The sequence below is a fragment of the Rhinolophus sinicus genome, chromosome 1 (genome assembly GCF_057876585.1).
Source record: "Rhinolophus sinicus isolate RSI-liver-muscle chromosome 1, RSI-T2T, whole genome shotgun sequence".
In the NCBI taxonomy this organism is placed as follows: domain Eukaryota; kingdom Metazoa; phylum Chordata; class Mammalia; order Chiroptera; family Rhinolophidae; genus Rhinolophus; species Rhinolophus sinicus.
In genome coordinates, this window is record NC_142501.1 from 7561478 (window position 1) to 7586621 (window position 25144).

Genomic DNA, 25144 nt, shown 5'->3' on the forward strand with positions numbered 1-25144 from the left:
CTGCATGCAGGCCCGGGTGGCCTGTCCCAGCCCCTTCCTGCAGCCACAGACAGCCTCCCCTGTGAAGTCACAAGTGTTGCAGCCTCACCCCCACACCTCCCCTCTGCTCGTCCCTGCCACTCAAGACCGTGAGGCCTGGCCTGGCTGGGGGCTTGGGAGCTGGGCGTCTGGGTGCTGAGTGGTGAGTGCGAGGTCTCAGTAGCCCAGGGCTACGGCTGGGCTGGGATCCTGTCCCTGCTCTGTAAGAAGGCGCTGATGATACCGGCCACGTGGTGGGGATGGCTCATGTGGACGAAGTGATTGCCTGGGACTTCCACATACTGGAACCTCTGAAGAAGGGAGGGGACACGTGGTGAGTGGTGGCCCAGAGAGGTGGTTCCGCCGGCCCTCTGGTCTGTGCCCCTTCCCCTCCCTGCACCCCAGTCTGTTCACAGTACCCCATGGGCAAGTCAGGCCCTGACTCTAAGCCAGTGAGAAAGGCCTGATTGTCCAAGCTGGGGTTCTGGGCCATTCTGAGTTGTGAATTTGTGGGGCCAGGGGTCAGACTGCTGCTGGTTCTGATAATTCTATGAGGTCCACTTAAGAAAAGAACGAGCAGCTTTCCAAGGTCACTTTTGCCTGGGATACCGGCCCACAAGACAGGAAGGCGCCACCTGCTGGCCAACCAGCCCCACGCAGGCTTCCCTTCCTTGGGGACGCCAAGGTGTCTGCAGAGGCCCCAGGGTCAGGTGTTTGTGCTGCGTGATCATAAAACGCCAGGTGCTCCCAGGGACAAAGTCACAGCACAAATCCCAGCCTTCCAACTTGGATGCCCACCCCTACCTACAGCCAGCACCCACTGAGGGGACTAGTCAACTGCTCCCATTTGGGACCCTAGAAAATTGTGGGATGGCCTCTGGTTGAGTTGGGCTTGGTCCGGGGATATGTGAGTAAAACTGGGAGACTCTGCCAGTGAACAGTGTACCTGCGCTCTCTCACATGGGCCCCAGCTGGACTGAGGACTGGTAGCTCCTGCGGGGCCAGCTGTTAGGCCTGGAGCTGAGCCAGACCGGGAATCCCAGTGCAAGACAAGAGACGGGTGCAGTGGAGCCAAGTGCCTGATGCCCCCCTCCTAGACCCCAGCTACCCTGAGCCCCCTGCACGTACCTCTTTTAAAACAGATTTCAACTTGTCAAGCATGAAACGCAGGGTCTCCTTGTTAGCGGCATTCTCTCTCACACCATGATATCCCTGGTTTGCTCTGGAAAACCAGGGTTCATCTCAGGTCTGCTTCCACGCAGTGCCCTCTGCCCGGGCCTGCGCTGCCCTCTGACTTGCCCACGGCTGAGTCCCTTTGAATTCAGATACACCCATTCGCACTCAGGGCCCACCATGGGCGCCACCAGCTGGGCTCAGCAGAGTCCCAGGACCCACCCGCGGCCACTCCATGGCAGAGTCAGGATCTGAACGGCTCTGGAATCTATGCTTTTTTTCTTTTTTTAACAGCTTTACTGAGATAATTTCACCCACTTTAATTGTATGATTCATGGTTTTTAGTATACTCCGTTGTGTAATTAGTCAGTTGTCAACGGTAGAACATTTTCATTACCTCAAAAAGAAAAATCCCAAAGCTGTTCTCTCTCACACACACACACACCTCCCAGTCTTACACAACCACTAATTGACTTTCTGTCTCTAGAGATAATTTCCCTGTTGGGACTTATATGCGGATGGAATCATACAGTATGTGGACTTCTGTGTCTGACTGCGTAAGAAGGTTCACCCATGTTACAGCACGCGACAGTGCGCGTTCCTTTTTATGGCTGAAGAGGAGTCCACTGGCCGGCTAGACCCCATTTCGCTTGTTCACGGACGGACGTTTGGGTGGCCTCACCTTTTGGGTGTTGTGAATAATGCTGCTGTGAGCCTTCGCGTACATGTTGGGTACACACCTAGGAGTGGCACTGCTGGGGCAGAGGGTCTCGTGGTAACTTACTGGCTTGAGAAGCTGCTGGACTGTGTCCCAAAGTGGCCGCACCACTTGGCAGTCCCACAGCAGCGTGAGTGTTCTGCCTCCTCCAGGCGCTTACCGTCTGTTCTCTCACTTTGAGTCTAGCCGTCTGAGTGGGTGTGCAGTGTGTGTTGCATGTCTGGAGTCCATGCTTTCTAAACCGTGTGCTCAGTACCAGCGACACACATGTGTCCCTGGAAATCACAGTTCCTGCCTCAGGCATGCCACGGCCAGAATGGCTGCAGTGGAGTAGGGAGTGGTGTCTCTGCCACATTAAAGGGGGTTCACTGCTGTGGGACCCAGAGGCGGTGGCCTTATGGCTGGGTGGGGGAGGGGAGGAAGGCAGAGGGAGGAACCCCATCGGCCTGGGGAGCGGAGGGGTGCGGGGTAACTGGAGGACGGATGGGCAAGGGCCAGACCACTGTTAGCCAGACTGCCCTGCGATGGGCCCTGCAGACACCTCGTCAAGAGGGGTGTAGTCCTTTCCCTGCCCCTGCTTCCCAAGCCCTCCCAGCGCTGTGCCTGCCTTCCACACACCAGCGGCTGGGGACTTCCCCAGAAAGGTGGCAGCGAGGTCTCCCGGAGAACCGGAGGTTCCTGGCGCTTCCGGCTCTGAGGCGCTAGGTGCAGACTTACTTGATGAATAGGGTGCGGGTTGGTAGCTTTGTGATGTAGTGCTCAAACTGCTCCCTGCTGATGAAATCGAAGGCATTCTCCAGCTGCAGAGACAGAACCATAGTGAATTCTCGGCCAGGCACCAGGCACTGCTGTGGCTGCAAAGCCTGTCTCTTGGGGACAGTGGGGGGCCTGGTGGGGCCACCTCACCATCTACCCCAGGACGGAGCCACATCACCTCCCCAACAGAGGCCTCTGACTGCCATGGGCCAGACTTTTCCCTAAATTTGTACTTCCTGGGCTCATGGCTGCCCAAACAGATGCCGTTTCCCAGGCTCCCTTACAGTCAGGTGTGGCCTTGCGACTAAATGCAGAGAAGGGACTCGGGCTACTTCTGGGCCTAGAGTTAGGACTGAGGTGTGGCCCCTGCACAGCCCCTTTCCCTATCCACAGGCTGCCCTGCAGTGCTGCCCAGCCAGCCCCGGGCCTGCACAGTTTCCATAGAAAGATTTGCTTAAGCCACTGTAGAATGCACGCACCATGATGCCCTCACGGTCCCTGCCGGCCTCCATCAGCCCTGAGCACCATCATAACCATTTAAGATGGGCTGTGCTGTGCTGTGCCACGGAACCATCAGCCCCGGGTGACTGTGAGTGCCTGAAATGGAGCTAGTCCACACAGATGCGCTGTCGGTGTAGACTGCACACTGGAATTTGAAGACTTAGTGGGAAAAGTGTCAGCTATCTTCATAGTGTTTTATACGGATTACGTGCTGAAATGATAACATCTTGGATACTGATTTTTCAATGTACTGGACATGATTTCACCTGTTTTTTTTTACTCCTCTAATACGGCTACTAGAGACGTAAAGTTACATGAAGTCACATTATTCGTCTACTGGACTGTGCTGGCGTCTGAGAACCCTCTGATGGCACCAGAATGGCCTGAGTCCGCAGCTCTCAGCTCGCGCCTGACAGGATAAATGTGTATTGAGTGGCTTCATTCAGGAAAGCTCCCGTAAGGATTGACTGTTAAGTCATGCCCAATACTCTTACACCATCGCAGTGGATATAAAACTCGACACAAACTCGCACGTGCGCACACCTCTCTGGTCACAGCCCTCAAAACCCATTGCCCTTGTTCCGCCTTGACCCCCCTCCCAGCCATCTCCTGCTCCTCAGGCCACAATGACCTTGGGTGCTTTTCCAGCAACAGGTTCGCACATCGTCTGCAACAGATGAGCAAAGCTTTACCGAGGACCCGGACGTGCCACATGTTACCACCCCTCCCAAGGCACAGCGCCTGATGAGGAAATGACAGGTGGGTCTTGCCTGTGTGAAGGGCTTCGGCGAAGATCAGAAAGTCTGTGTCACAGTCAGCAGCTAACAGGAGATGGCGCCAGGACTCAGCTCCGGCCTGGGCCCCCAGCCTGGCTGTTCTGCCCCACTCCCTACGGCAGAGGTTTTTGAGCCAAACTGACAAATGCTGGGGAGCAAGATCTCAAATGCTCCCACCTCACACCATTCATTTAAAAAATTTTTTTTAATTGGGGAATATTGGGGAACAGTGTGTTTCTCCAGGGCCCATCAGCTCCAACTCATTGTCCCTCAGTCCAGTTGTGGAGGGCGCAGCTCACTGGCCCATGCTCACACCATTCTTAAGAACAAATCCCAGGGCCGGCCTGGTGGCTCAGGTGTTAGAGCTCCATGCTCCTAACTCCGAAGGCTGCCGGTTCGATTCCCAGATGGGCCAGTGGGCTCTCAACCACAAGGTTGCCAGTTCAATTCCTCGAGTCCCGCAAGGGATGGTGGGCTCTGCCCCCTGCAACTAAGATTGAACATGGCACCTTGAACTGAGCTGCCTCCTGGATGGCTCGGTTGGAGCGCGTGCTCTCAACCACAAAGGTTGCCGATTCGACTCCCGCAAGGGATGGTGGGCTGTGCCCCCTGCAACTAGCAACGACAGCTGGACCTGGAGCAGAGCTGTGCCCTCCACAACTAAGATTGAAAGGACAACAACTTGACTTGGAAAAAAGGCCTGGAAGTACACACTGTTCCCAATAAAAGTCCTGTTCCCCTTCCCCAATAAAATCTAAAAAAAAAAAAAAAAATAGTATTCTTAAAAAAAAAGAAAATGGTTAACATTTAAAAACTAAAAAAAAAAAGAAAAAGAACAAATCCCAGTCAGCTCAAAAACAAAACTCAAACTTTCCCATCCGCTTGGTGGATGTCCTGGACACCTCACGTCCAAGCCGGGTCTGGGCAGCAGATTTCAGCGACCTTGGAGGCCAGAGCTTCCTACCTCTAATGACTGTCTCGTGCAAAGCATTTCACCGTCAAACAATTGCAGTAAGAGCAGCATCTGTGAGCACCTGTAGTGACAGCACTGTGCTAAGGCCAGTCCCCGTGACCTCGGCTTGTCAGCGACCCCAGGGGCGGCACCTCCCAGCTGCTCATTAACTGTCAGCATGAGTGAATAATGAGTAAAATGAACAAACTTCCTTTTTGCCCACAAGACAACTGAGACTCCGGGTAAGTGCCTTGCCTAAGGTCACACAGCCTCCCTGTGGGGGACACAGCTGAGTTTCTACAAGTGTTCCTGTCACACCTCCAGCCCTAAGTCCTTTTGTTATCCAGCCCCTCTCCTTTTAGTCTTCACTAGAGGAATCCCCTACCCCACCCCACCTACATCTCAGCAGACTCAGCAGATGCACTGAGCTGACTCCCAGTCTTTGCCACTGTGACAGCAAGTACCTGGAATGTTCCCCTTCTCTACCCACCTGGATCCCACCGCCCTGGGCCCAGCACAAGTCCCACCTGCTCTAAGAAACTCCTGACCACACCCTTCTCGGCTGCCCTTCAGTTAATTAATTTACGCATTTGCAACCATTTATGTAAAAACCTAAAGAAGGCCAGAAAGGCCCTAAAACAAGTCCGTGTCTATGTACATAGACACGTGTGGGGACAGCCAGAAGTGCTGTTTCCAGGCTCTCGGCCTCACGTGGAAAGGTGCTGGCTCAGGTAGTAAGTGGCCATCAACTGTGATCGGATGGCCATCAGCTGTGGCTAGTTGGCCGTCAGCTGTAACCAGTGAGCCATTGGCCACTAATATAACTGCCGTGGCTACGCTAGCAGCAAATGGGGGCTAGCAAGAAGATGGTGGCTGAGCTAGCAAGAGCGGATTGCAGTTAGCACGGCGGATTGCAGGTAGCAAGTGAGGTTGGATGGCAGAGAAGTGGATGGAAGGTTGCCGATATTGTGGCTCCTGCTTCCTGTGTCTCCAACCCAGCCGCCAGCGAGACTATAGTGGTATGACTCCCCTATCTATGGCTCCGTGGTCCTTTTTGGCCTCACCATGTCCTGTGTTCTTGTGCGGGGAGCGGGAGCTGAGACCCTGCAGGACACCCTGCATAACAACACACATGACAACACACAGATGGGACTGCAAGTTGACCTGTGACATGACCTGACACAATCTATGCAGCCAACTTTCACGTTTTGCTCTGTGGACACCTGTGTGTCAGTCATGGTTTGTTTTTTAAATTGTTTCCTGGGTGTGAAGCCCCTCCCGCCAGCTGTGCTGTCTCAACCTAGTTTCCTGGTGGTAAAATGTGGGTGACAACAGCTCCTGTCTCTGGAGCTGCCCTGTGGATTAGCACACACACCAGAGGCACCGTCTCGGGGGCCCCAAGCCTGGACAGCCCTGCATTCTCCCAGGTGCAGAGCAAGCCCCACTCCTGCCCGGTTTGGGACACATCTTAACTTCAGGAATCTGCTGGCTGGTGGACCTCTCCCTCGCCCCCAGTCCTTGCCATAAGGAGAGCGAGGATTCAGAAGAGACCGGACACCACTTCACACCCACTAGGGTGGCTATCATCAAAAAAGACAGACAATGACAAGTGTTAACAGGGCTGTGGGGAGACTGGGACCCTCATGTGGCTGGTGGGAACGTAAAATGGTGCAGCCACTGGGGACGCATTTGGTGGTTTCTCAAAAGGTAAAACCCAGGATTATCATGGACAAGCAGTTCCACTCCTAGATGTAGATGCGAAAGACCTGGAAGAGGACTCGGACTGCTGCTTTCCCACCGCGTTCACGGCAGCATCGTTCACAAGTAGCTAAAAGGCGGGAACAACCCACGTGTCCAATGGATGAACGGCACATCCCTCCACCGGATATTATTGGGCCATAAAAGGAATGCTGACCCACGCTACCACACGGATAAACCTTGAAAATATTATCTAAGGGAAGGAAGCCAGACACAGGCTACACGCTGCATGATTCCACTTACATGAGATCCCTAGCGTAGTCACACTGGAGACAGAAAGCAGAATGGTGGTGGGCAGGGGCGGGGGCGGGAGATGGGCAGTGAGTGTTTATGGGTATGGAGTTCATATTGGGGATGAGGGAAGGTTTGGGGGAGGGTGATGGGTGCACAACCTCGTGAATGTACTTAATGCCACTGAATTGTACACTTATGAATGGTTTAAAAAATAAGTATCATGCTACGTATATTTTACCACAGAAGAAAAAGAGAGGCTGACAGGCAGAGCGTGGATGGAGCAGGAAGACAGCTGTACTCACCAACGTGATCCTCCGATCTCTGTTGAGCGTCAGACCTGGGAGGAAAGCACAGAGACTGACCTCAGCACCGCCTGGTGGGGTGAGTTCCCTGGGGACCCTGGGGCCTCCAGCTGGGGCTCATTTCTTCAGCCTGGACTGGCAGGGACCATCCCTGACGTCCTCGGGGTTCAGAGCTTGTCCACAGCCCTGTGGCTGTGGACCAGTGCGGCCCACACAGGTGCCTGCGGCCCAGGAGGATGGTGGTGGGAACAGTTAACACGTGTCCTCTGAGAACCTTAAAATGATTGTGCAGATCTTTAAACACCAGGAAATAACCGGTAACTAAGAGTCGAGTGTTCACTTGTCAAAGAGAAACAGAGGTAAAAGGAAGGCTGGAGGGGTTGAGAGGCCTGGGTGGTCCCAGGTCCAGGTGGAGCCTTGGTTCTCTGCCACAATCCCCATGGTGGACAGCTTGGCCTCACTAGGGACGGCAGACACCCAGCAATGCCACGCCTGGGAAATGTCCCCTTGAGAAATGGCTGCAGGAGTGTCACGGAGGGCATAGAAGCACAGACCGTGCAGGTTGCCTGCTGTTAGCGGGATGGACAAGTGAGCTGTGGGGTGGTCCTTTGGGACCCTCTCCAGTGGGGAGATGGCAGACGTCAACTGGGTAAAACCCACAATCGTGCCGCCCAGAATCAGGCGGCTCCGTCCCTTCCACAAGTCTTTGCTCAAATACCACCTTTCCCGCCATGCCTCCCCGACCATCTCACTGCAGCCTCCCCATCTCCTTCTGGTCTATTTCTCTCCATAACACTCAGCACTTTCTCACACACTCTGTCATTTACTTCTCTGCTTCTTTCTTCTGCTAGGACGGAGCTTCCCTGAGGACAAGGGGTTTGGTCTCGTATTCACAGCGGGGTCCCCAGAACCTGCCACACAGCAGGGGCTCAAAAGTGCTTGCTGAGTGAATAAGCAGGTATTTGCCTCTGGGTGGCAGGGGTGGGGAAGGTCAGGGTACAAAGGAACGGGTGCTGTTCTGTGGTTTTGGCTGGGTGATGGGCACAAGTGTTGTTACTATTATTAACATTAGTATTAGACATACATGATACACCGACAAGATTTGGGGGAGGGGGGAGTAAAGTACCCAATTCTGGAGTTCATAGGGAAAACTAAGCAAACAACAATAGCAGAAAAACTCTGAAAAAGAGGCCTGAAAGAAGAGTGTCCTACAGATAGCAAAACACGCTGTGAGACCTCACTAATTTAACTGCGTAGTCCTGCTAAGAAGGCTGCCAGGCGCATCGAAAGGCAGAGCTCCAGAGATGGGCAGTCAGGGTATGATGCGGCAGCCGCTTACGTCCATGAGGGCAAAGACAGAGACTTTTAAAAACTGGCGTTAGGCACCTGAGGAGCCGTGTGGTAAAAGATGAAGGCAGATCCAGACCTCACCCTGTACACTAGATAAAAACCCAATGAAGCAAATATTTAAATGCAGACACTCAATCTCAAACAGTATTAGAATCAAACATGAGCTTTAAACCAAGATTCAAAATGCAGACACCGTAAAAAAGACATACTCAATTACATTAAATTCTGCATTGCAAGAAAAAACAAGAGAAAAAATATTCTAAGCAAAGCCAAAAGATAAATGACAACCTGCGAAAAAAGTATTTGTAATTCAATCTCCCCAACATATGAAGAGTTCCTAAAAATTGAGGAAAGACCAGCAGCCCAACAGAAAGATGGGCAGGAGAACAGAAACATACAGTTGTCAGAAAAAAATACAAGAGATACTAATCCTTACCATGAAAACCAATTAAAACCACATTGAGATCTCACCTGTCAAATGGGAAAAATTCCAATCGTGTGACAGCCAGGGACATAGGTCTCTCATCCATCGCAGGCCGGGCAGCTAAGGGACAGCCCTGGAGGGCACCTGGCAATGCCTTTACCCTCACCAGGGGAGAAGTGCGACCTCAGTGTGGTTTTCAGTTGTGTGGTGCCCACCTTCTATGGGTTGTTGAACCTGCGAAACCAGGAGCTCCACTGCACAGTGCAGCCCTGCTCCTAACAAGGCAGACTGGAAACGACCCGTGTCTCCCTGGAGGGAACTGGCTAAATTAGCTTCCAGGTCACGTGGGGGACATTCTGCGTCTGTGCAAAGGATGAGGCCCAGTCTCCCGGATCTATAGTAAGGAGCACGGAGGCCACAGAACTGGCTACAGTGGGACCTGCTGCGTAAACGAGGGCAATGAGGGCATATATTTGCACGTTTGTACTTACCTAAGAAAACTCTGGAAGGATGGGAACCAATTTAAAAGGGGTGAGTTGAGGAACAAGATAGATGGGAATGGGGTGAGACCCAGCAAGACGGGCCCGTAATTATATAGTGGTTTTTAAACCCTGTGATCCAGGACCTGTTCAGAAAGTAATATCAGAGTAAGAAGTAAAAACAGAAGGGCAGCTCTGCTCAGCCCTTAGGACATGCCATCAACCCCTCAGGTTGAGGGACATGTTGGGCAAGGGTCCACCGGGGGAGAGGCATTGGGACTCCCCCCTGCAAGACTGATGTTTGAATGCGAAGTGGCTTTCCGAGAAAGAAAGAAACAATTATGGAAACGTGAAGGCGAGCTATTTCCCATAATGATTAGGTCCCCCCTCTAGAGATGATGGAACTTTTAGATGATACATCTAGATGATTAATTGTTGACAGAGGTTCTTGGTCAGGCATTTGTGACTCAAAATACCATGTAACTGGAAGGACCATGTAACTGGAAGATTTTCTGGTCACTGTACTTCTAGATATGTCCGCCTAATGAACCAAGGCTGAGGCCCCTGGGCCACCCTCAGCTCTGGCCATGACCTCCCTGCACAAAGGACAGGCCCCTGCTGTCTGTGCAGGACCCTGGTGACGCCTGGGCTCGCTGCCCTCCTCCTTCCTCTGGGCCTGGGCTCCAGTTACTCAGAGGATGTGAAAAAGCTTACAGTGGGGGTTCTCTTGGGGGTGGGGTGAACCCCAAAGTATCTGGGGACCCCCACTGTGCTGTTTGCTCGGTCCTGAGGCCTTGGCTCCTCCTCCCTGCGACCCCTCTTCCTGCTCTGACACATCCTGAACTGCCCGGGCACCCCCACAGCCCAGCTGCTTCTCTGTCTGCCTCCCCTGTGACAGTGGCCTTTGTATTGCAAGAACTGTTTCTCAGACCAGCGTGCCAGCCCAGACGTCCCTTAAATAAGGAGTCCAGCCCTCAGATCGAAGAGCAAGTGGCCCCGGTGTTTGTGGAGTGAGAGACATTAGTGCTCAGTCCTTTTCTCAATCAGATTCAGATCCCAGGGACACCACGTGCCAGCAGCCGTGCAACTGGCCTTTCCCACTAACTTGTCTTGTCAGCCACGCAGAGGCCGAGGTCCGCACCTCTGTTTCCCCAGAAGGAAAACGAGGAGGGAGGCTGGGCCCGGGCCGGAGGGACAGACCCTGCACCAGCACAGCTGGACTCCTCAGGCCTGCCGGTGGCTCAGGAGACACGCCACCTCCAAGAGTTTCAAGAGCCCCGAAAAGTTACATGAACGGAACATTTTATAAGAATAGAGTTTTGAATGCAGGAGATATTATCAGAACCCTAGACCCCCTCTCCCGCCACAGCCAATAATTAGAGGCTGTAATAGTGAGATAGGATAAGAAATACATCTTAGTATTTGTCCCTGGCTCCTGGCAGAGCTCCTAAACCTGTATTTCCTAAGGAGCATCTTTTACTCTAATTGGTCTTTGAACCCAGTACCTGACACAGAGCTCCTTGGAATCTCCTGGGTGACAGGAGAGTCTTTTGTTCTCATGAGGGGACTCAAGGTGGTCTCCTGGAGAGCTTCGGGATGGGGGCTGGTCAGCAGAAAGAGCAAGCCAGCCCTGGGGGAGTAGAGCAGGGCTGGAGGCTGTTTCCTCCCCACCTCCCACCGTCCAGTTATAACCCTCCAAGAGCTTCCCTTTGCTTTTGGAATAAACACCACAATCAACCATCAACCAATGGTAGCTAACTGAGCCCTGCCCCGTCCAGCCTCTACCCTCCACCCCCCATGGCAGCCACTCGCCTCCCCTCTCGAAGTTCCTGGCCTTCTGTCAGGTCCTCAAACTGGATGGCTTCCTCCTGCCACGGGCAGGATTTCCCACTAACTTGTCTTGCCAGCTCCCTCCACAACCACGCAGAGGCCAATGTCAGCGCCTGTGTTTCCTGGGTCTGGACCGCTCCCCATGCCATCTTGTCTTCCTCACCTCGCTGGGCACACTTTCACTATCCTTGGGCCCCTGGGCAGGGCTCCCACAGATTGGGCGCCCCTCCCCCAGGTTAGGTAACCATGAACGTGATGTGACTTGGTTAGCATCTGTCCCCAGCCCCCCCAGGCTTACTCTAGGAGTGCTCGGCAGGCCGGTTCTGCTCTCTCAGTCATCCCCAGGCAGGAGCACACAGGCTGCCCGGGGCAGGGGTCCAGGACTGGTGGTTCAACGTGGGACTCTTTGGATGACATCAGCCCTGGATGGAAACCTCAGAGAACCTTTCAACCCGTTCCCTCCCCCTTCGTCTGCTGGGAACTACCATGGTCACAGACTCAGATGCCAGCAGAAGCCGGGCAGAGTGAGTGCAGTGCCCACTCACACGCCATGGCAGCGGAGTCTGCCAGCCACTGTTGCCTGTGGAGAACACACAATGTGTTGCCAGGTCTTCCCATTTTTCAAAAGAAGCTGAAAATCTCCATTTTTACATAACATCTTTCTATTTTAAATATGAACAACCTATTCAAAATTCCCCTCATGCCAAAATTTTGTGTTTAAACTGTACAACCCAAACAAATCCTGCTTGCAACCCCAGGCCCATCCAGCCTGTGGTGAGGATTGAGCGTCCCCCAAGGTGGGCAGGCTGCAGGGCCCGGATGCTGACACTGGCGTGTCCTTTGTCATTAGGGAACCCCAACCAGAGCTGGACTCATCCCTCTTTCAAGCCAACACCACCAGCTTGTTGCCAGAAGGTCTAGGCCAGTATTAAGACAGGACTCAGATAAGAATGCAGATAAGATAAGGACTTGGCCTCTCCCTACACTGGCTCACTGCCTCCTGGTTTCACCCACCCGCAGGGTCAAGTTCAAGCCTCCCAAGCCTTTCCCGGTGGCTCCCTTTGCCTGGATCACATTCCTGCTGGATTTCTGTGTGACCAGCTCCCTCACCTGCACCTCTTTGGCGTGTCCTATCTGGAGAGCCTACTGCAAGCTGTGCCCCACGCGGAGCCCGTCAGCCTGCTGTCACCTAACACACTCCGTACAGACTGGGGAGAATGCCAACAAACACGTGAGGCCACCAGAAGCCAGAAGACAGGCGTAAACAGTCTGTCACAGCCCTGCCAACACTTTGACCTTGGATTTCTGGCCTCCAGGACAGGGAAGGAGTAAAATGTCTGCTGTTTAAGCTGTCCAGTCCAGCGCACTTCTGCGGGCTGGCAGCCCTAGGAGGTGAATGCGGATTTTGGAGACGTCAGGTTGAACGATGGAAGTTCCCAGTCCTCTGCCCTGCTCCAGAACAGAATGGGGGCTGTCGGGGGCTCTCTGGGGCCTGAGGAAAAGGACTCGGGGAGCCTGGAACATCAGCTCCCCCAGTGTCAACCCACCCCAGTCTTTTAAGTTAACCCCGGGCCCTAAAGGGCCACAAAGGCTGCAGAGGGGCTGCTCCCAACACAACGATCCAGTCACCTGCTCACTCCCCCTGCACCCCTTTCCCAGCCCGCCCTCCTCTCCCACTCCCCTTGACAGTTGAGTTGGTTCAGTGTCACCATTTCATGTGAGCCCAGCCTGGCCTAATCGGCTTCCGCAGCCTGGCCAGAGCACGTCTGATTCCAGATTAGCCCACTTCTGAGCCACCCATCTGTGTGGGCACGTCGGGAAGACTGGACCCATGGCCCTGTGCCCTGGACCTCCCTTTTCCAAGATGCATTTGGAGGAGGAGCGGACAGAGTCTCAGAAATAATAACGACGACAGGCCCCCACGACAGTTTGCGAACTGGCAGCTGAGGCCAACACAGCCTTAGGTACCGTGTAGTCCAGTTGACCTCACAGAGTATTGTTAATTACTAGAAAATAACCCAGCACAGAGGAGCAGCTGAGGACTTGGGCCATCCTAGACTGATTCCACATGATAAGCCGTGGCTGGGCCAGTTCCACAATCCCCTCCACTGCCTACTGCCTCGCTCGCTGCCGCTGGATTATTCCATAACTTGCCCAGCTCCCATAGGCTCTTAGGTTTTTGACCCCTGCCTCCTTGGTTGAAGTCACATTCACCACCTTGCTTGATCCAATCAGCCTAGGAGGACAAAAACCACAAGACCTGTCATCCGAGGAAACCAGAGGCGTCTAACTGGAGGAGGGACTCGCCAAGATGGCTGAGCCGGCAAAGTCAAGAATCGAACCCTGGTCTTTGCGCTCAATTTAGTGCATGTTCCATCTTACCACACTGTCTGCCTGGGCTTTTCCTTCACCTGAGAGTCCCTTCCAGGAGCAGGCCTGCCCACGGGTGTCTTCCAGAGCACTTGCTACATTCCTTTTATTCCAGTTATAATGAAACATCTACTGATTTGTCTGTTTACTGACTTAGCGTCCATTTCTCCTCCTAGAATGTGCTTCCTGCCCGGCCTCCTCCTTGCTCAAGTCCCGGGAGAGTCATTTCCAGCGAGGTCACTTGTGAATGGCACCCTCTGGAGTTGTGCTGGAAGAGACACTGACCCCCCCAGGAGAGGGTGGTGTCAGTTCCTGCTCCCTGCAGCCCAGCTCGGGCCTGGCACTGAGCACGCTCTTGGTGAAGGAACATATCAGAGAACAAAGTGCAGAAGATACGGGTCGACACTGCTTGAAGCCAGATGACCACCAACTCCACTTCTCCGTTTTGTAAAACCTTTTCGAAGTCGCTTGGCCGCACAGGGCATCCTCACAGCCTAGCTTTGGACACCGGTGCCCACCACACAGGACCAGTACAGCAGGGCTGACATTCCCCAACACTTGGTCCCAAGAAGCCTGACCAAGGTCCCACAGGACGTGGCTTCCTGGGACGTGCAGTACTGTCTGCCCTGGCACAAGTCACTTGGCCTTTCCAAGGCTCAGTCCGTCCTGCTCTAAAGGGGATGTGATAGGGTGGTCGGGAGATTAAATGAGATACTGTTTGCAAGCACATAGATTATGCCTGATCCAAAGCGAGCTTAGTCACTGTCATTGCTCACCAAGAACAGTGCCAATAAGCACAGCCTGGGACGGTGATTGCCTTACCTGTGGCCACCTGTGTGGTTCCTCTCTGCAGCAGGAGCTCCCCACACTCCTTGTTTATTTGGCTGTTATTCTGCAGGAACCTGGGGGAGACGGAAGGACACTGAGAGCCTTGTGTGAGGAGAGGCCAGATGGAGAGGAGAGGAGGGCAGGGGCGTGTGTGGAGGGGACGTTCACATCAGCAGGGAGTGTGTGTGTGTGTGTTCACTCCTTTAGGCAACACATCATTACAGAGCCCTGACAACCAGGCACACTGGCGCATGCTGGAGGCACAAGTGTGACCAAGCAGCCTTAGCCACCACCTACAGACCTGAGATGACCTACAGGGCAGGGAGGTGGAGTCAGGGCAGGCTTCCAGAAGTGCCAGCAGCTGAGGCCCAAAGGAGGAGCAGGGACCTCAGCAAGGGGCGCAGAGCGAGGTCCAGGTGGGAGCCAGAGCGGGGAGGAAAGCTGTGGAAGGAGAGAGTGTGCATGAAGGGAGCGGAAGGGGGACCAGCAAGTGGGTGGACAGGGCTCCAGGGCACAGATATAGAGTGGGGAGGACAAATGGCTGATAAAGCCAAAGCTGGGCATCTGAGGAGTGCCAGGAAGCCTGACGCCCAGGGTGGGCAGAGAGCAACAGGCTTAGTTGGATTTGCGAGTAGGAGAAAGAAGCTTCTTCCGGGCCCCAAAGATTTCCTTCCTTGGTGTCCTGCAGTTCCCCCCAGGCCGCCCCTCACCCCCTTCTCACCTGAGGGCACCCACCTGTGTAGCATCTCCTCCCGGCTGATAACGCTTGAGGGCTTTTTGGCTGATTTCTCCATCTGCAGCGTGTGCTCTATCAGGTTCCGCTTGTAGATGACAAAGTTCTCTATTTCCTAAATATTCGTGGTTCTGCTGGGTGGGTGGGGCTCTCACCTGCAGATAAAAGGACCCAGCCCCTCCCCCAGCTCCACCCTCTGCCCTCAGCAGCCCCTCAGCTGTGCACCCTCTTAGCTGGTGATTCATTCTGACCCAGTGAGGGGTGGCACCGGACAAGCCCCTGCTAGTTAGCACTGTGGTCTGGAGCAAGTTGGCTGCCTAGTCACAGGCATCCCAGCCCTGCCTGCGGCGGGGGACAGCTGGAGGGGTCAGACTGGATGAAGGAGGGGGAAGGAAATCTCTGTCAACTGCCAAGTGCTTGCAAAGGTGAGATATTAGGGTCCATAAGTCAGGAACTATCCAGGGTTGGCCGTTTCATCTGGTTTAACTAATGTTATCACTCTGAACAGTGGCGCAGAGGCTGGCGGGGAGTGCAGTGCAGAGGCTTCCAGCCTCCCCTCAGGGTACCCCTTTCCAGCCCAGCTCACTCTGGGAACAGCCTGGCCCTGTCCACAGTGCACTGCGTGGAGTAGCCGTGGGATGTTTGTCAACTCAGTGGGTGAAACATGTAAAGAAGTGAGACCCAGACTCATTGGATCCTCACAATAACTCATGACTTATTCACCCATCCATTCAACGAACATTTACTGAGCACTTACTATGTGCCAGGATTGGGCACGTGGTGATAAAAAGACAGCGATGGTTCTTGCCCTTATGGAGCTTGTAGTCATTTGACAGACAAGAAAACTGAAACTGATGAAGGAGTTATCACAACCGAAAAGGTTGAGCCCTCGGGAATAGAATGACAGAAGCTGGCAGGGCACCTGCACCTCCCAGGTCATCTAGTCCAATCTCATTTTCTGTGAGAAAACTGAGGCCCAGAGAGGTGAAGTGACTTGCCCAGGGTCACACAGCAGGTAAAGGGCAGAGCCAGCACTCAGAGCAGGGACAGCCCTGGTTGTTGTCATTGGTGGTGGTGCCAAGGGATGGGGGGGCAGCACTTTTGCTATCAGCCCACACTCAGGGCTGTTGTGTGCAGTTGTGCAATGTTCACACATCAAAAAGCCATTTGAGCCTGAGTGTGGATGGGCTGGCCAGGCTGTATGCCCCCAGAGTTTCCTCAGCCCACTGCTCCTACCCTCTCCCACCCCGTCACTTCATGATCGACCTGGCATTCTGCAGATCCCAGGCCACACACAGGGCTTCCAAGTATGACAAAGGCCCCAGCACCCTTTCCCTGCCCACTCCTAAGGGTACAAGCAGTATAACATCACCCTGTTTTCTCTGTTGGGGGGCCCCCTGACTCCCCTTGTCTGCCCTCTTGCCACCTCCTCCCACCTCCCTGGTATCCACTGAAAGAGACAGGGCTGAGGGCATGCACATAAGCCGCCATTCTTACATTACAGTCCAGGGAGAAAGGGACTGCATCCAGCAAGATGAGTTTATCTACCATCTCAGGGAAGATACAGGAAAACTATGATGTGACACAAAAAGGGAAGAATGAATAGGAGAGGAACTTGAAGGAAAAGGGACTCAAACTCTTCTCTGGGGACACTGGTGTTTCCTGAAACATCTCTCAGGCTGGGGGGAGGGTGCTGACCAAGAGGCTAGAACAAAACTCTTCTACCCCTTCCAGGGACCTTCCTTCTGTGCCCCTCCCCCCCCCTCCCCCCCTCCCCCCCCCCACGCAATCCACACCCAGCACAGAGCTCCAAGCCCTGGCAATGGCTGGACTCCAGGGTTCTCTGTGACGGGCCGGGGGCTGTCAAAGCTCTGAACTCCACCAGAGTCTGCATTTCCACTTACCGCTCCATGATAGGAATTATTACTGCAATCTACACAGCAAACCAGCGCTAGCTAATAAAATGTTGGCTTGAAACGGAGCTGAGGAGGCACTTCCTTTCCCAGGTAACTTCCCCCTCTTCCTCCTGTTCTCCCACCCCACAAGGCGCACCCTTGGGGGCCAGCGGTGGTCACTGTGAAGCCATCTACTCACCATTCCACCTACACTGCCACCTGGGGGACAGAAGAGTAGTCTGGCTGATGCGCCCCAGCAATCAAAATCCTCCCAGAACCTCCTCCCAGGGGCTGACCCACCCTCAGGCCAGGGGCCTGGTTCCTCTCTCCCGTCAGTAGACAGGCTCTGTATATGCTGTCAAACTGGGGCTCCCTGGGGCCAGGTGGCCCCTTCATCAGACTTGACCACTCAGAAGGTCACATTGGGAGATAGCTACCTACGGGGGCCACATGTTCCTCAGAGGAGAGGCCTGAGGGCAAATGGTCAGTGTCTAAAGAACCTCCTCATCTCTCCTTGCAGTTCCCAGAAGTGCAGGGGAGAGGTACCTGTGCCCCAACTCCTCTCCCTCTTTCGCAGCCCCACCATGGGAGCCCAGGTCAGGTGAACTGGCCAAAGTGAACTCACCAAAACTGTGGCACATGAGGGACAAACGATTCCATTTCAAGGCTGAAAGCACACAGAGCAGGTCTGCATGGGCCCCGCCTCCCCCACCCTCTGTCCTGCAGTCCCTGTGCTCGGGAAATCCCCCCCAGCACCTGGGTGCCCCACTCAGGAGACCAGCTTAGCGGGGCCCTAGCTCCACTTTAGGAGTGGAGCCCCCAGGAGAAAGTGAAGTCTTCTTGGCAGCCTTCTCCAACTTTCCCAAAGTTACCCATGAATTCTTGGCAGGTCACCCCCAGGCCAGTGTTGTTTCCTGGCTACCACACCCCACTTCATTGATAAGAGGGGGTGTCCCAGAGCACCCCTCCAACACACACACACACACACTCCACCTCTTACTCACCTGCTACAACTCTTCGGATCTCACTCACAAAGTTTAGATGGTAATACGGGAGACCTGGGCTGTAGTGGGACGAGAGCCCATGACCCCCGAAATCCATGGCAACGTAATAAAAGCCTGAGACAGAGATAAAGGAGGTAGAAGAAGGTGTCTAGGTCAGCTGTCTTCCCCTCTGTCATTCTCCTGCTGTCCTGCCACCTGGCCTCTCCGCTTCCTTTCAGCCCCCAACCCACCTTTTGGGAGAAGAGGGATGAGTCTGTCAAAGGAGTTGGCATTGCCCAGCCAGCCGTGCAGGCAGAGAACAGGGGAGCCATGCTGGGAGCCCCAGGCTTTGGCAGCGATGTGGCCCCAGGGTACAGCCAGCCTCAGCTCTGAGAACAGACCTGACAACAGACAGAGCCCCCCACTCAGTCATGAAGCCCCCTTCCTGAGCCCCTCCTCTAAGCCCTAATATGTCCAGGGCACCAATGCTACGCAGGGGTTCAGGTCTCCTGGGCCACCTCCAGGGGGTTATGGGGAAAGAGCCAGAGGTGGGTGTGGGGATCCCCAGAGGAGGGAAAAATAAACTGGGTCCACTGGGTGAGGAAAACCTTGGGAGGGTTTCACAGCAGAACTTTCTAGAATAGGCTAGGGATTTTGGCTAGGTCTGGGCTCTGCCACTTGCTGGTTGCGTGACTCTGGGCAAATTACTGAAAAACAAAGACAAAAACAAAATCCCAGCCTCTGTTTCCTTTTCTGTAAAACTGGAGTAAACAGTAATAACAACAGCCAACATTTTCAGTCTTCACTGAGGGCCAGATGGGGTGGTCCCTCTCCCCACATCCTCACAGTTAAGCTGCATCACTATTACTCTCCCTTCGCAGACCAGGAAACTGAGGCATAGGGAGGTGCAGTCCATGGCCAACGTCCCAGGAAGGACGAGGCGGATTGAGGATTTAACGTGACCCGACCCCTTGTCCTGACCACGCTGTCTCAGGTCCACTCTGGTCCGGGCTGCATTCTCCACGGTCCAGAGCTTCCCTTTTTACCCTGCTGGCCCTCCCCATGGGCTGGAGACCTGCGCGCCCCTAAACCCCCATGGGCTTGCTTCTCTAACCGGGGCCTCCCAGAACCCTGCGAGGCCACCTGCGGCCATGTACTGGGGCCACCATTACCCTCCCACCCCGTGCCCCAGCCCCGCGGGTGGGGCTCAGCCCGCTTCCCAGGCTGCGGAAGAAAGAGACGTGACTCCCAGAAGGGAGGCCTGGTCCCAAGTAGGTGGATGGACGGATGGAAGCGCACGTAGCCTCCCCCACTTCTGTCTAACGGCCCCTGGGTACAACGTCTTCACCCATCGCACGCGTCCTTTGGTGGTACAGCCGCAGTCACTCTACGCTGGAAAGTCGAGCCCAGGGACAGGGAGATCATTATCTGGCCCCGCCCCGCCCCACGGAGGCCCCGCCCCGCCCCACGGAGGCCCCGCCCCGTATCCACGGAGGCCCCGCCCCTGCCCCACAGAGGCCCAGCTCATCTCGCCAGCCCTAGGCCTGCCCTGCATCTCTGCCCAGGCTCCCTCCCAGCCCGCCAACGTGACCTGGCCCTAGCTTCTCGCCTGCAGGAGTTGGGCGCTCTCCGAGGCACCGCCTGCGTTAGGGAAACCACCCAAAAGGTTGGCTCAGCGGAGTCGTGAGCAGAGCCGCTGGGGATTCTGGGGTCAGTGGCCAAAGGACATCCATATTGGGGGTTACACCTGAGCGGTTTCGCAGGGAGTGGAGAAGGCTCAGTTTGACTTGTGGGTGGTGTATTGGCATAGAATTAACCCCTGGTCGTCGCAGAATGTAAAAGAATTTACAGGACTCTACAAGAGTAAGAAAAGATGTATTAAAAGTCAGAGAGAGAGAGAGAGAGAGAGAGAGAGAGAGACAGAGAGACAGAGAGACAGAGAGACAGAGAGAGACAGAGAGAGACAGAGAGAGAGAGAGAGAGAGAGACAGAGAGAGAGAGAGAGAGAGAGAGAGACAGAGAGAGAGAGAGAGAGAGAGAGAGAGAGAGATTTCTGTTTGTAGCTACTAGCAGAAGTTTTGCCAGGGCAGTCTGAGAGAAACAGCTGCACCCGTTCCTGTTTAGCTAGAGTTTTATATTTCTCTAAAAATGATGTAGGGTGCTTGTCAGCATGCAGGGGGCTGCTGTTACAATTGTCTTCTCCTGGGAATGTCCTATTCCCATCTATAATGGGTGTCAGCTTGCAGGGGGCTGCTGTTGCAATTGGGAACTGTTCTGTTCCTCTCTATGATGGGTGTAAGCGCTTGTCAGTTTTCAGGTGCAGTGCTAGCCAGGGGTTCAGAGCCAAGCGGCTACCGGTCAGCTTCTTCCTGTTAGCCCACAAGCTCGCTCCTGTTAACTCTTCACTTGTCTCATCAGGTGGCAGGATCCCCAGGGCAGTGCCCATGGCCACCCCCAGCCCCTTGCGGGCCCAGGAGTTGGCAAAGGACTGGGGAGCAGCCCCGGAACACCCCCTGGGTGCTCACTGGCTTGCACTGTAGGGCTAAAGGTGGGGTGACTGTTTAATGGTTAATGTTCACCCTGGCGGCATCCACCGTGTTCCCACCATGTCGTTTGTCCTCAGCAGTTCCTTGGTGCAAGCCTTAATATTTGTTGTGAATGAATGAATGTATAAATTGGGGACATGGAGGACCCCCCCACAGGTGAGGAAGGGTTTTAGACAATGACATTGACAAAGGGTTAGCTCCTACACAAGATCACTCCTTCACAACCGAGAGAGGTTGCTGTTTTGCCTAATTCATAGAAACAAACACAGAGAGACAGCCAAAATGAGGAGACTGAGAAATATGTTCCAAACGAAAGACCAGGACAAAAACCCCAGGAAAAGAACTAAATGAAACAGAGATAAGCAATCTATCAGATGCAGAGTTCAAAACACTGGTTTTAAGGATGCTCAATGAACTCGGGGAGAACTTCAACAGAAAGACAGAAGACATAAAAAAGAACCAGTCAGAAATGGAGAATACAATAACTGAAATGAAGAATATATGTTATGGAATCAATAGATTAGATGAAGCAGATTGAATCAGCAATTTGGAAGACAAGGTAGTGGAAAACACCCAATTGGAACAGCAAAAAGGAAAAAGAATTATAAAAAATGCGGATAGTTTAAGGGACCTTTAGGACAACATCAAGCGTACCAACAACATTCGAATCATAAAGATCCCAGAAGGAGAAAAGAGAGAGAAAGGGACTAGAAACCTATTTAAAGAAATAATGGTTGAAAAGTTCCCCAGCCCCAGGAATGAAATAGACATCCAGGTCCAGAAGCACAGAGAGTCCCAAACAAGATGAACCCAAAGAGGCCCCCATCAAGACACATCATAATTAAAATGCCAAAGGTTAAATCAACAAGGATTTTTTTTTAACTTCAAAGTTGGAAACAAACAGAAACAAATAAACTTAACTGTATATCAAATGGGTAACAACCATATTAAAGAAAAATGGAAAAGAGTCCAAGTAGCTTTTAGCCACAGTATTTTCACTCCCCTCAGTCTGAAGATAAAAGGACCAAAAGAACTGCAAAGAAAACTTAAGTTTTACTTAATAGGTTAGTAGGTTTTTTTGGTTAATGGTGGTGTGGGTGTGGTAATTCTGAGGCTAATTCGTGTTCATTGCAGAATTGAGCAAAGGAGTAAATATATTGATTTTGTTGGGAGCCAGGCTTCTCATGGTGAGAGAAAGGAGCTACAAATATAAAATTGTGAAAGGCAAGAATTATATGAAATGGCTATTTTCCCCAGTCTGGCCACTGAAAGGACAAGAGTGACGACACATCGGTCGCAATGAGCACACCTCGCTTCCAGAGCTCGGGTTTTAATATCACTCCCCACTAACAAGAATCAAGGGTCCTTAGCAAAATGACTGAGTCCAAGGCTGGAGCTGGGAGAGTAAGCCTGGACCATCTTGTTTCACAAGCAAAAGCTCAGTGCTCAAAGAATGACGGGAACAGAAACCAGCTTGAAGGAGCTCCCACTGGCCAAATCTGGAACAATCTGAGCATCAAAATAAGTAATGATAGTAATGGATTATATCACCCACTGAATAAAACCAGAATCCATGGACCCATATTGACAGAACTAAGTAAGTCAGGGAGAAGGAAAAGGCCCTTACAGTAAAATGTTAACTAAGAAATGCAGAAGGAATGATTGAGTTTAAAAATCACAATCAGGCAATCATTTTAGTAATTTGATTCCAGCAAGAACCCTCAATGTACTATAAGGAGCAGGATATTCACATGATAATCTTCAGATAATCTCCACCCAGGTTAGTTATTAATTACAAAGGGAAACTGTTAATCTTCCAACACATCCCCAGTATGGGAACAAGTCACAGTCAACTGCCGCCCTCTAAGATCAATGAGAACACAGTGTCGTTTCTGGGGTGTTCTTGCCACCTACGTGTAACCTGAACCGAATGAAATATCAGATGAACCCAAATCGAGGGACGGAACATTCTATAAAATAACTGGTCCCATCTTTTCAAAATATCAAAGTTGAGAAGGACCGAGAAACACTAAGATTGATCCAGATAAAGGAACGCTGAAGAGGTGACACGGAAGTGAACACGAACAGGAAGAGAACGAAAAAAATAACCGTCTGCGACGCCAAACCAAACCAGCCCCGCAGCCACCATGAACAGCAAAGGTCAATATCCAATGCAGCCAACCTCCCCGTGCAGCCTCCTGGCCATCCTGTGTCGCCTCAGACTTTGCATCTCCCTCAGGCTCCAGCCTATACTGATGCTTCACCTGCCTCCTCAGAGCTCTGTCGTCGGAGCTTGGTGCACCTAGGGGCTGCCACCATCCCCACCATGTCAGTTGCATTTCCTGGCGCCTCCCTGTATCTGCCCATGGCCCAGTCTGTGGCTGTGGGACGTTTAAGTTCCACAGTCCCCATGGCTTATTATCCAGTTGGCCCCATCCACCCACCTGGTTCCACAGTGCTGGTGGAAGGAGGGTATGATGCAGGTGCCAGATTGGGAGCTGGGGCTACTGCTGGCAACATTCCTCCACCACCCCCTGGATGCCCTCCCAATGCTGCTCAGCTTGCAGTCATGCAGGGAGCCAATGTCCTCGTAACTCAGTGGAAGGGAAACTACTTCATGGGTGGCACAGATGGTGGCTACACCATCTGGTGAAGAACCAAGGCCACCTCTGTGCCGAGAAAGACATCACATTACCTTCAACACTTCTCACAATGTAACTGCTTTTGTCATATTAACCTGAAGTTGCCGTTTAGACACATGTTGTTGAGGTGTCTTTCTGGTGCCCAAACTTTCAGGCACTTTCCAAACTTAATAAGGAACCATGTAATGGTAGCAGTACCTCCCTAAAGCATTTTGAGGTAAGGGATGTATCCATTCATAAAATGAATGTGGGTAAAGCAGCCCTAAGGCTCTTCCTTTAATTCCTCTGGAGTAATACTGTACCATACTGGTCTTTGCTTTTAGTAATAAAACATCAAATTAGGTTTGGAGGGAACTTTGATCTTCCTAAGAATTAAAGTTGCCAAATTATTCCGATTGGTCTTTAATCTCCTTTAAGTCTTTGGTGCATATTACTTGTTATAAAGGAAACGCATTAGTGGCCTGCCTTTTCCTTTCCATCCTTGGTCCCACATCTCACCCTCAACCCTCGTCTTCCATGCCCTCCCGCCAATCTCCATTGAATCAATGGTGCAGGACAGAAAGCCAGTCAGACTGATTTCCTTCTCTCCTTGCACTTCACCCCACTTGTCATCTTGTAACTAGTCTTTCACAAGGATCCTCTGAACCCCCTCTGGGCCCCAATCAGACCCATTACTTCTGCTTTTGCATCTCCTGAAGCAAAATTGGAGGGTGCCTTTTGGACCCTCCTCTTAGGTTGTCTTTTCACACGTGAATCAAACCCAAGTTTGCTTTGGTGCCAGAAAAACTCAGCCTGTTTGAACAAAGGATAGCAAAGCAAACTACTATAAACAATATTTTGGAATGGGGGAGGGGAGGGCAGGGAGGAGGATGCATTGCAGAAGCCTGATGGTTTCACAGCCAAATTAAGGGGAATTTTCAGATAAAAAAAATTGGTTGCCTTTTACTGTCCAAGCGTCTCATGCAGCCCCTCATGGTTCCCCAGAATTCCTAAGCTGGGTTAATGGGGTGATATTGTGAATGGCCCACTACAAAATGACTTGGGCCCAGTGAAATCTCATTAGGGTTAAGAATATTTCAGGGATCATTAATATCTTGATTTGTGTTTTCAGCAATTGGATTTTATTTTATAATTTCAGTTCATCTAAATTTTATGTTCTGTACATGTGATGTTTGTACCATTGACTGTTACGGAAGTTCAGCATCGTACGTCTCTCTACACTGTGGTGCACTTAACTTGTGGATTTTTTTATACTAAAAATGTAGACTAAAGACTATTTTGAAGATTTGAATAAAGTGATGAAGTTGCATTACACCTAAAAAAAAAGGAAGGCTGAAGACACGGGACAACTGAAATGTAACAGGTGACCTTGGATTGGATCCTGGACCTGAAAAATTCGTTTTACAGTGGACGAGGACAACAGGTGAAATCTGAATAAAGTCTGTGGGTTGGATAACTGTTTTATCAAATGTTAATTTCCCAATTTTGACACGTTTGCTTTGTGATCATGTAAGAGACTGTCCTTGATTTTAAGAAACACATGCCAAACTATTCAAAGATTAAAAAGAAGAGAAACAAAGGACTGAGCAGATCCTCTTGGGTTGGGCGCAGGTTCCAGAATGCCTGTGCTGAGGCGGGAATATAGTGTATGGCCAGAAATGAAGCCACTTGGTGATGGCCCAGCTTGAGGGGACAGAAGGAGTGGCTGGTGAGCCTGTGGGGACAGGGGAGGACATTGAATGCCTGAAAGTGACAAACGGACAGAAATGCTGTGTCCCTGTGGTTTTCCTGGTCCTGGTGCCAGTGGCTTCAGGGTGAGTGACAGACTCCAGGGCAGCTGGGCAAACACTCTGGAATTACTGAAAATCATTTGCTG

At 52.4% G+C, this 25144-nt stretch overlaps 1 protein-coding gene and 1 pseudogene across 1 annotated transcript; one reads left to right on the plus strand and one right to left on the minus strand.

Moving 5' to 3' along the window:
• Positions 1-192: 192 nt before the first annotated feature.
• Positions 193-20526, minus strand: SERHL2 (serine hydrolase like 2). The gene is made up of 12 exons (XM_088792495.1): positions 20436-20526; positions 18332-18481; positions 18102-18215; positions 17723-17764; positions 17297-17316; positions 16700-16774; positions 15205-15317; positions 14464-14543; positions 7189-7223; positions 2627-2709; positions 1147-1240; positions 193-329 (listed from the first exon to the last, which is right to left on the minus strand). Exons 1-12 carry the CDS (start codon positions 20524-20526, stop codon positions 210-212), a joined length of 1017 nt encoding a protein of 338 aa, XP_088648621.1. The 3' UTR covers positions 193-209.
• On the plus strand, positions 20162-23468 carry LOC141568852 (DAZ-associated protein 2 pseudogene; annotated as a pseudogene).
• The last annotated feature ends 1676 nt before the right edge of the window (positions 23469-25144 follow it).

Coding starts and splice junctions, on each gene's coding strand:
- SERHL2 (XM_088792495.1), bottom strand. CDS start 20,526: ATGGGCACTGCCCTGGGGATCCTGCCACCTGATGAGACAAGTGAAGAG. Junction 1,241..2,626: donor ACCCGCACCCTATTCATCAA/GTAAGTCTGCAC, acceptor CTGGTTTTCCAG/AGCAAACCAGGGATATCATG. Junction 330..1,146: donor TGAAATCTGTTTTAAAAGAG/GTACGTGCAGGG, acceptor TCCCTTCTTCAG/AGGTTCCAGTATGTGGAAGT.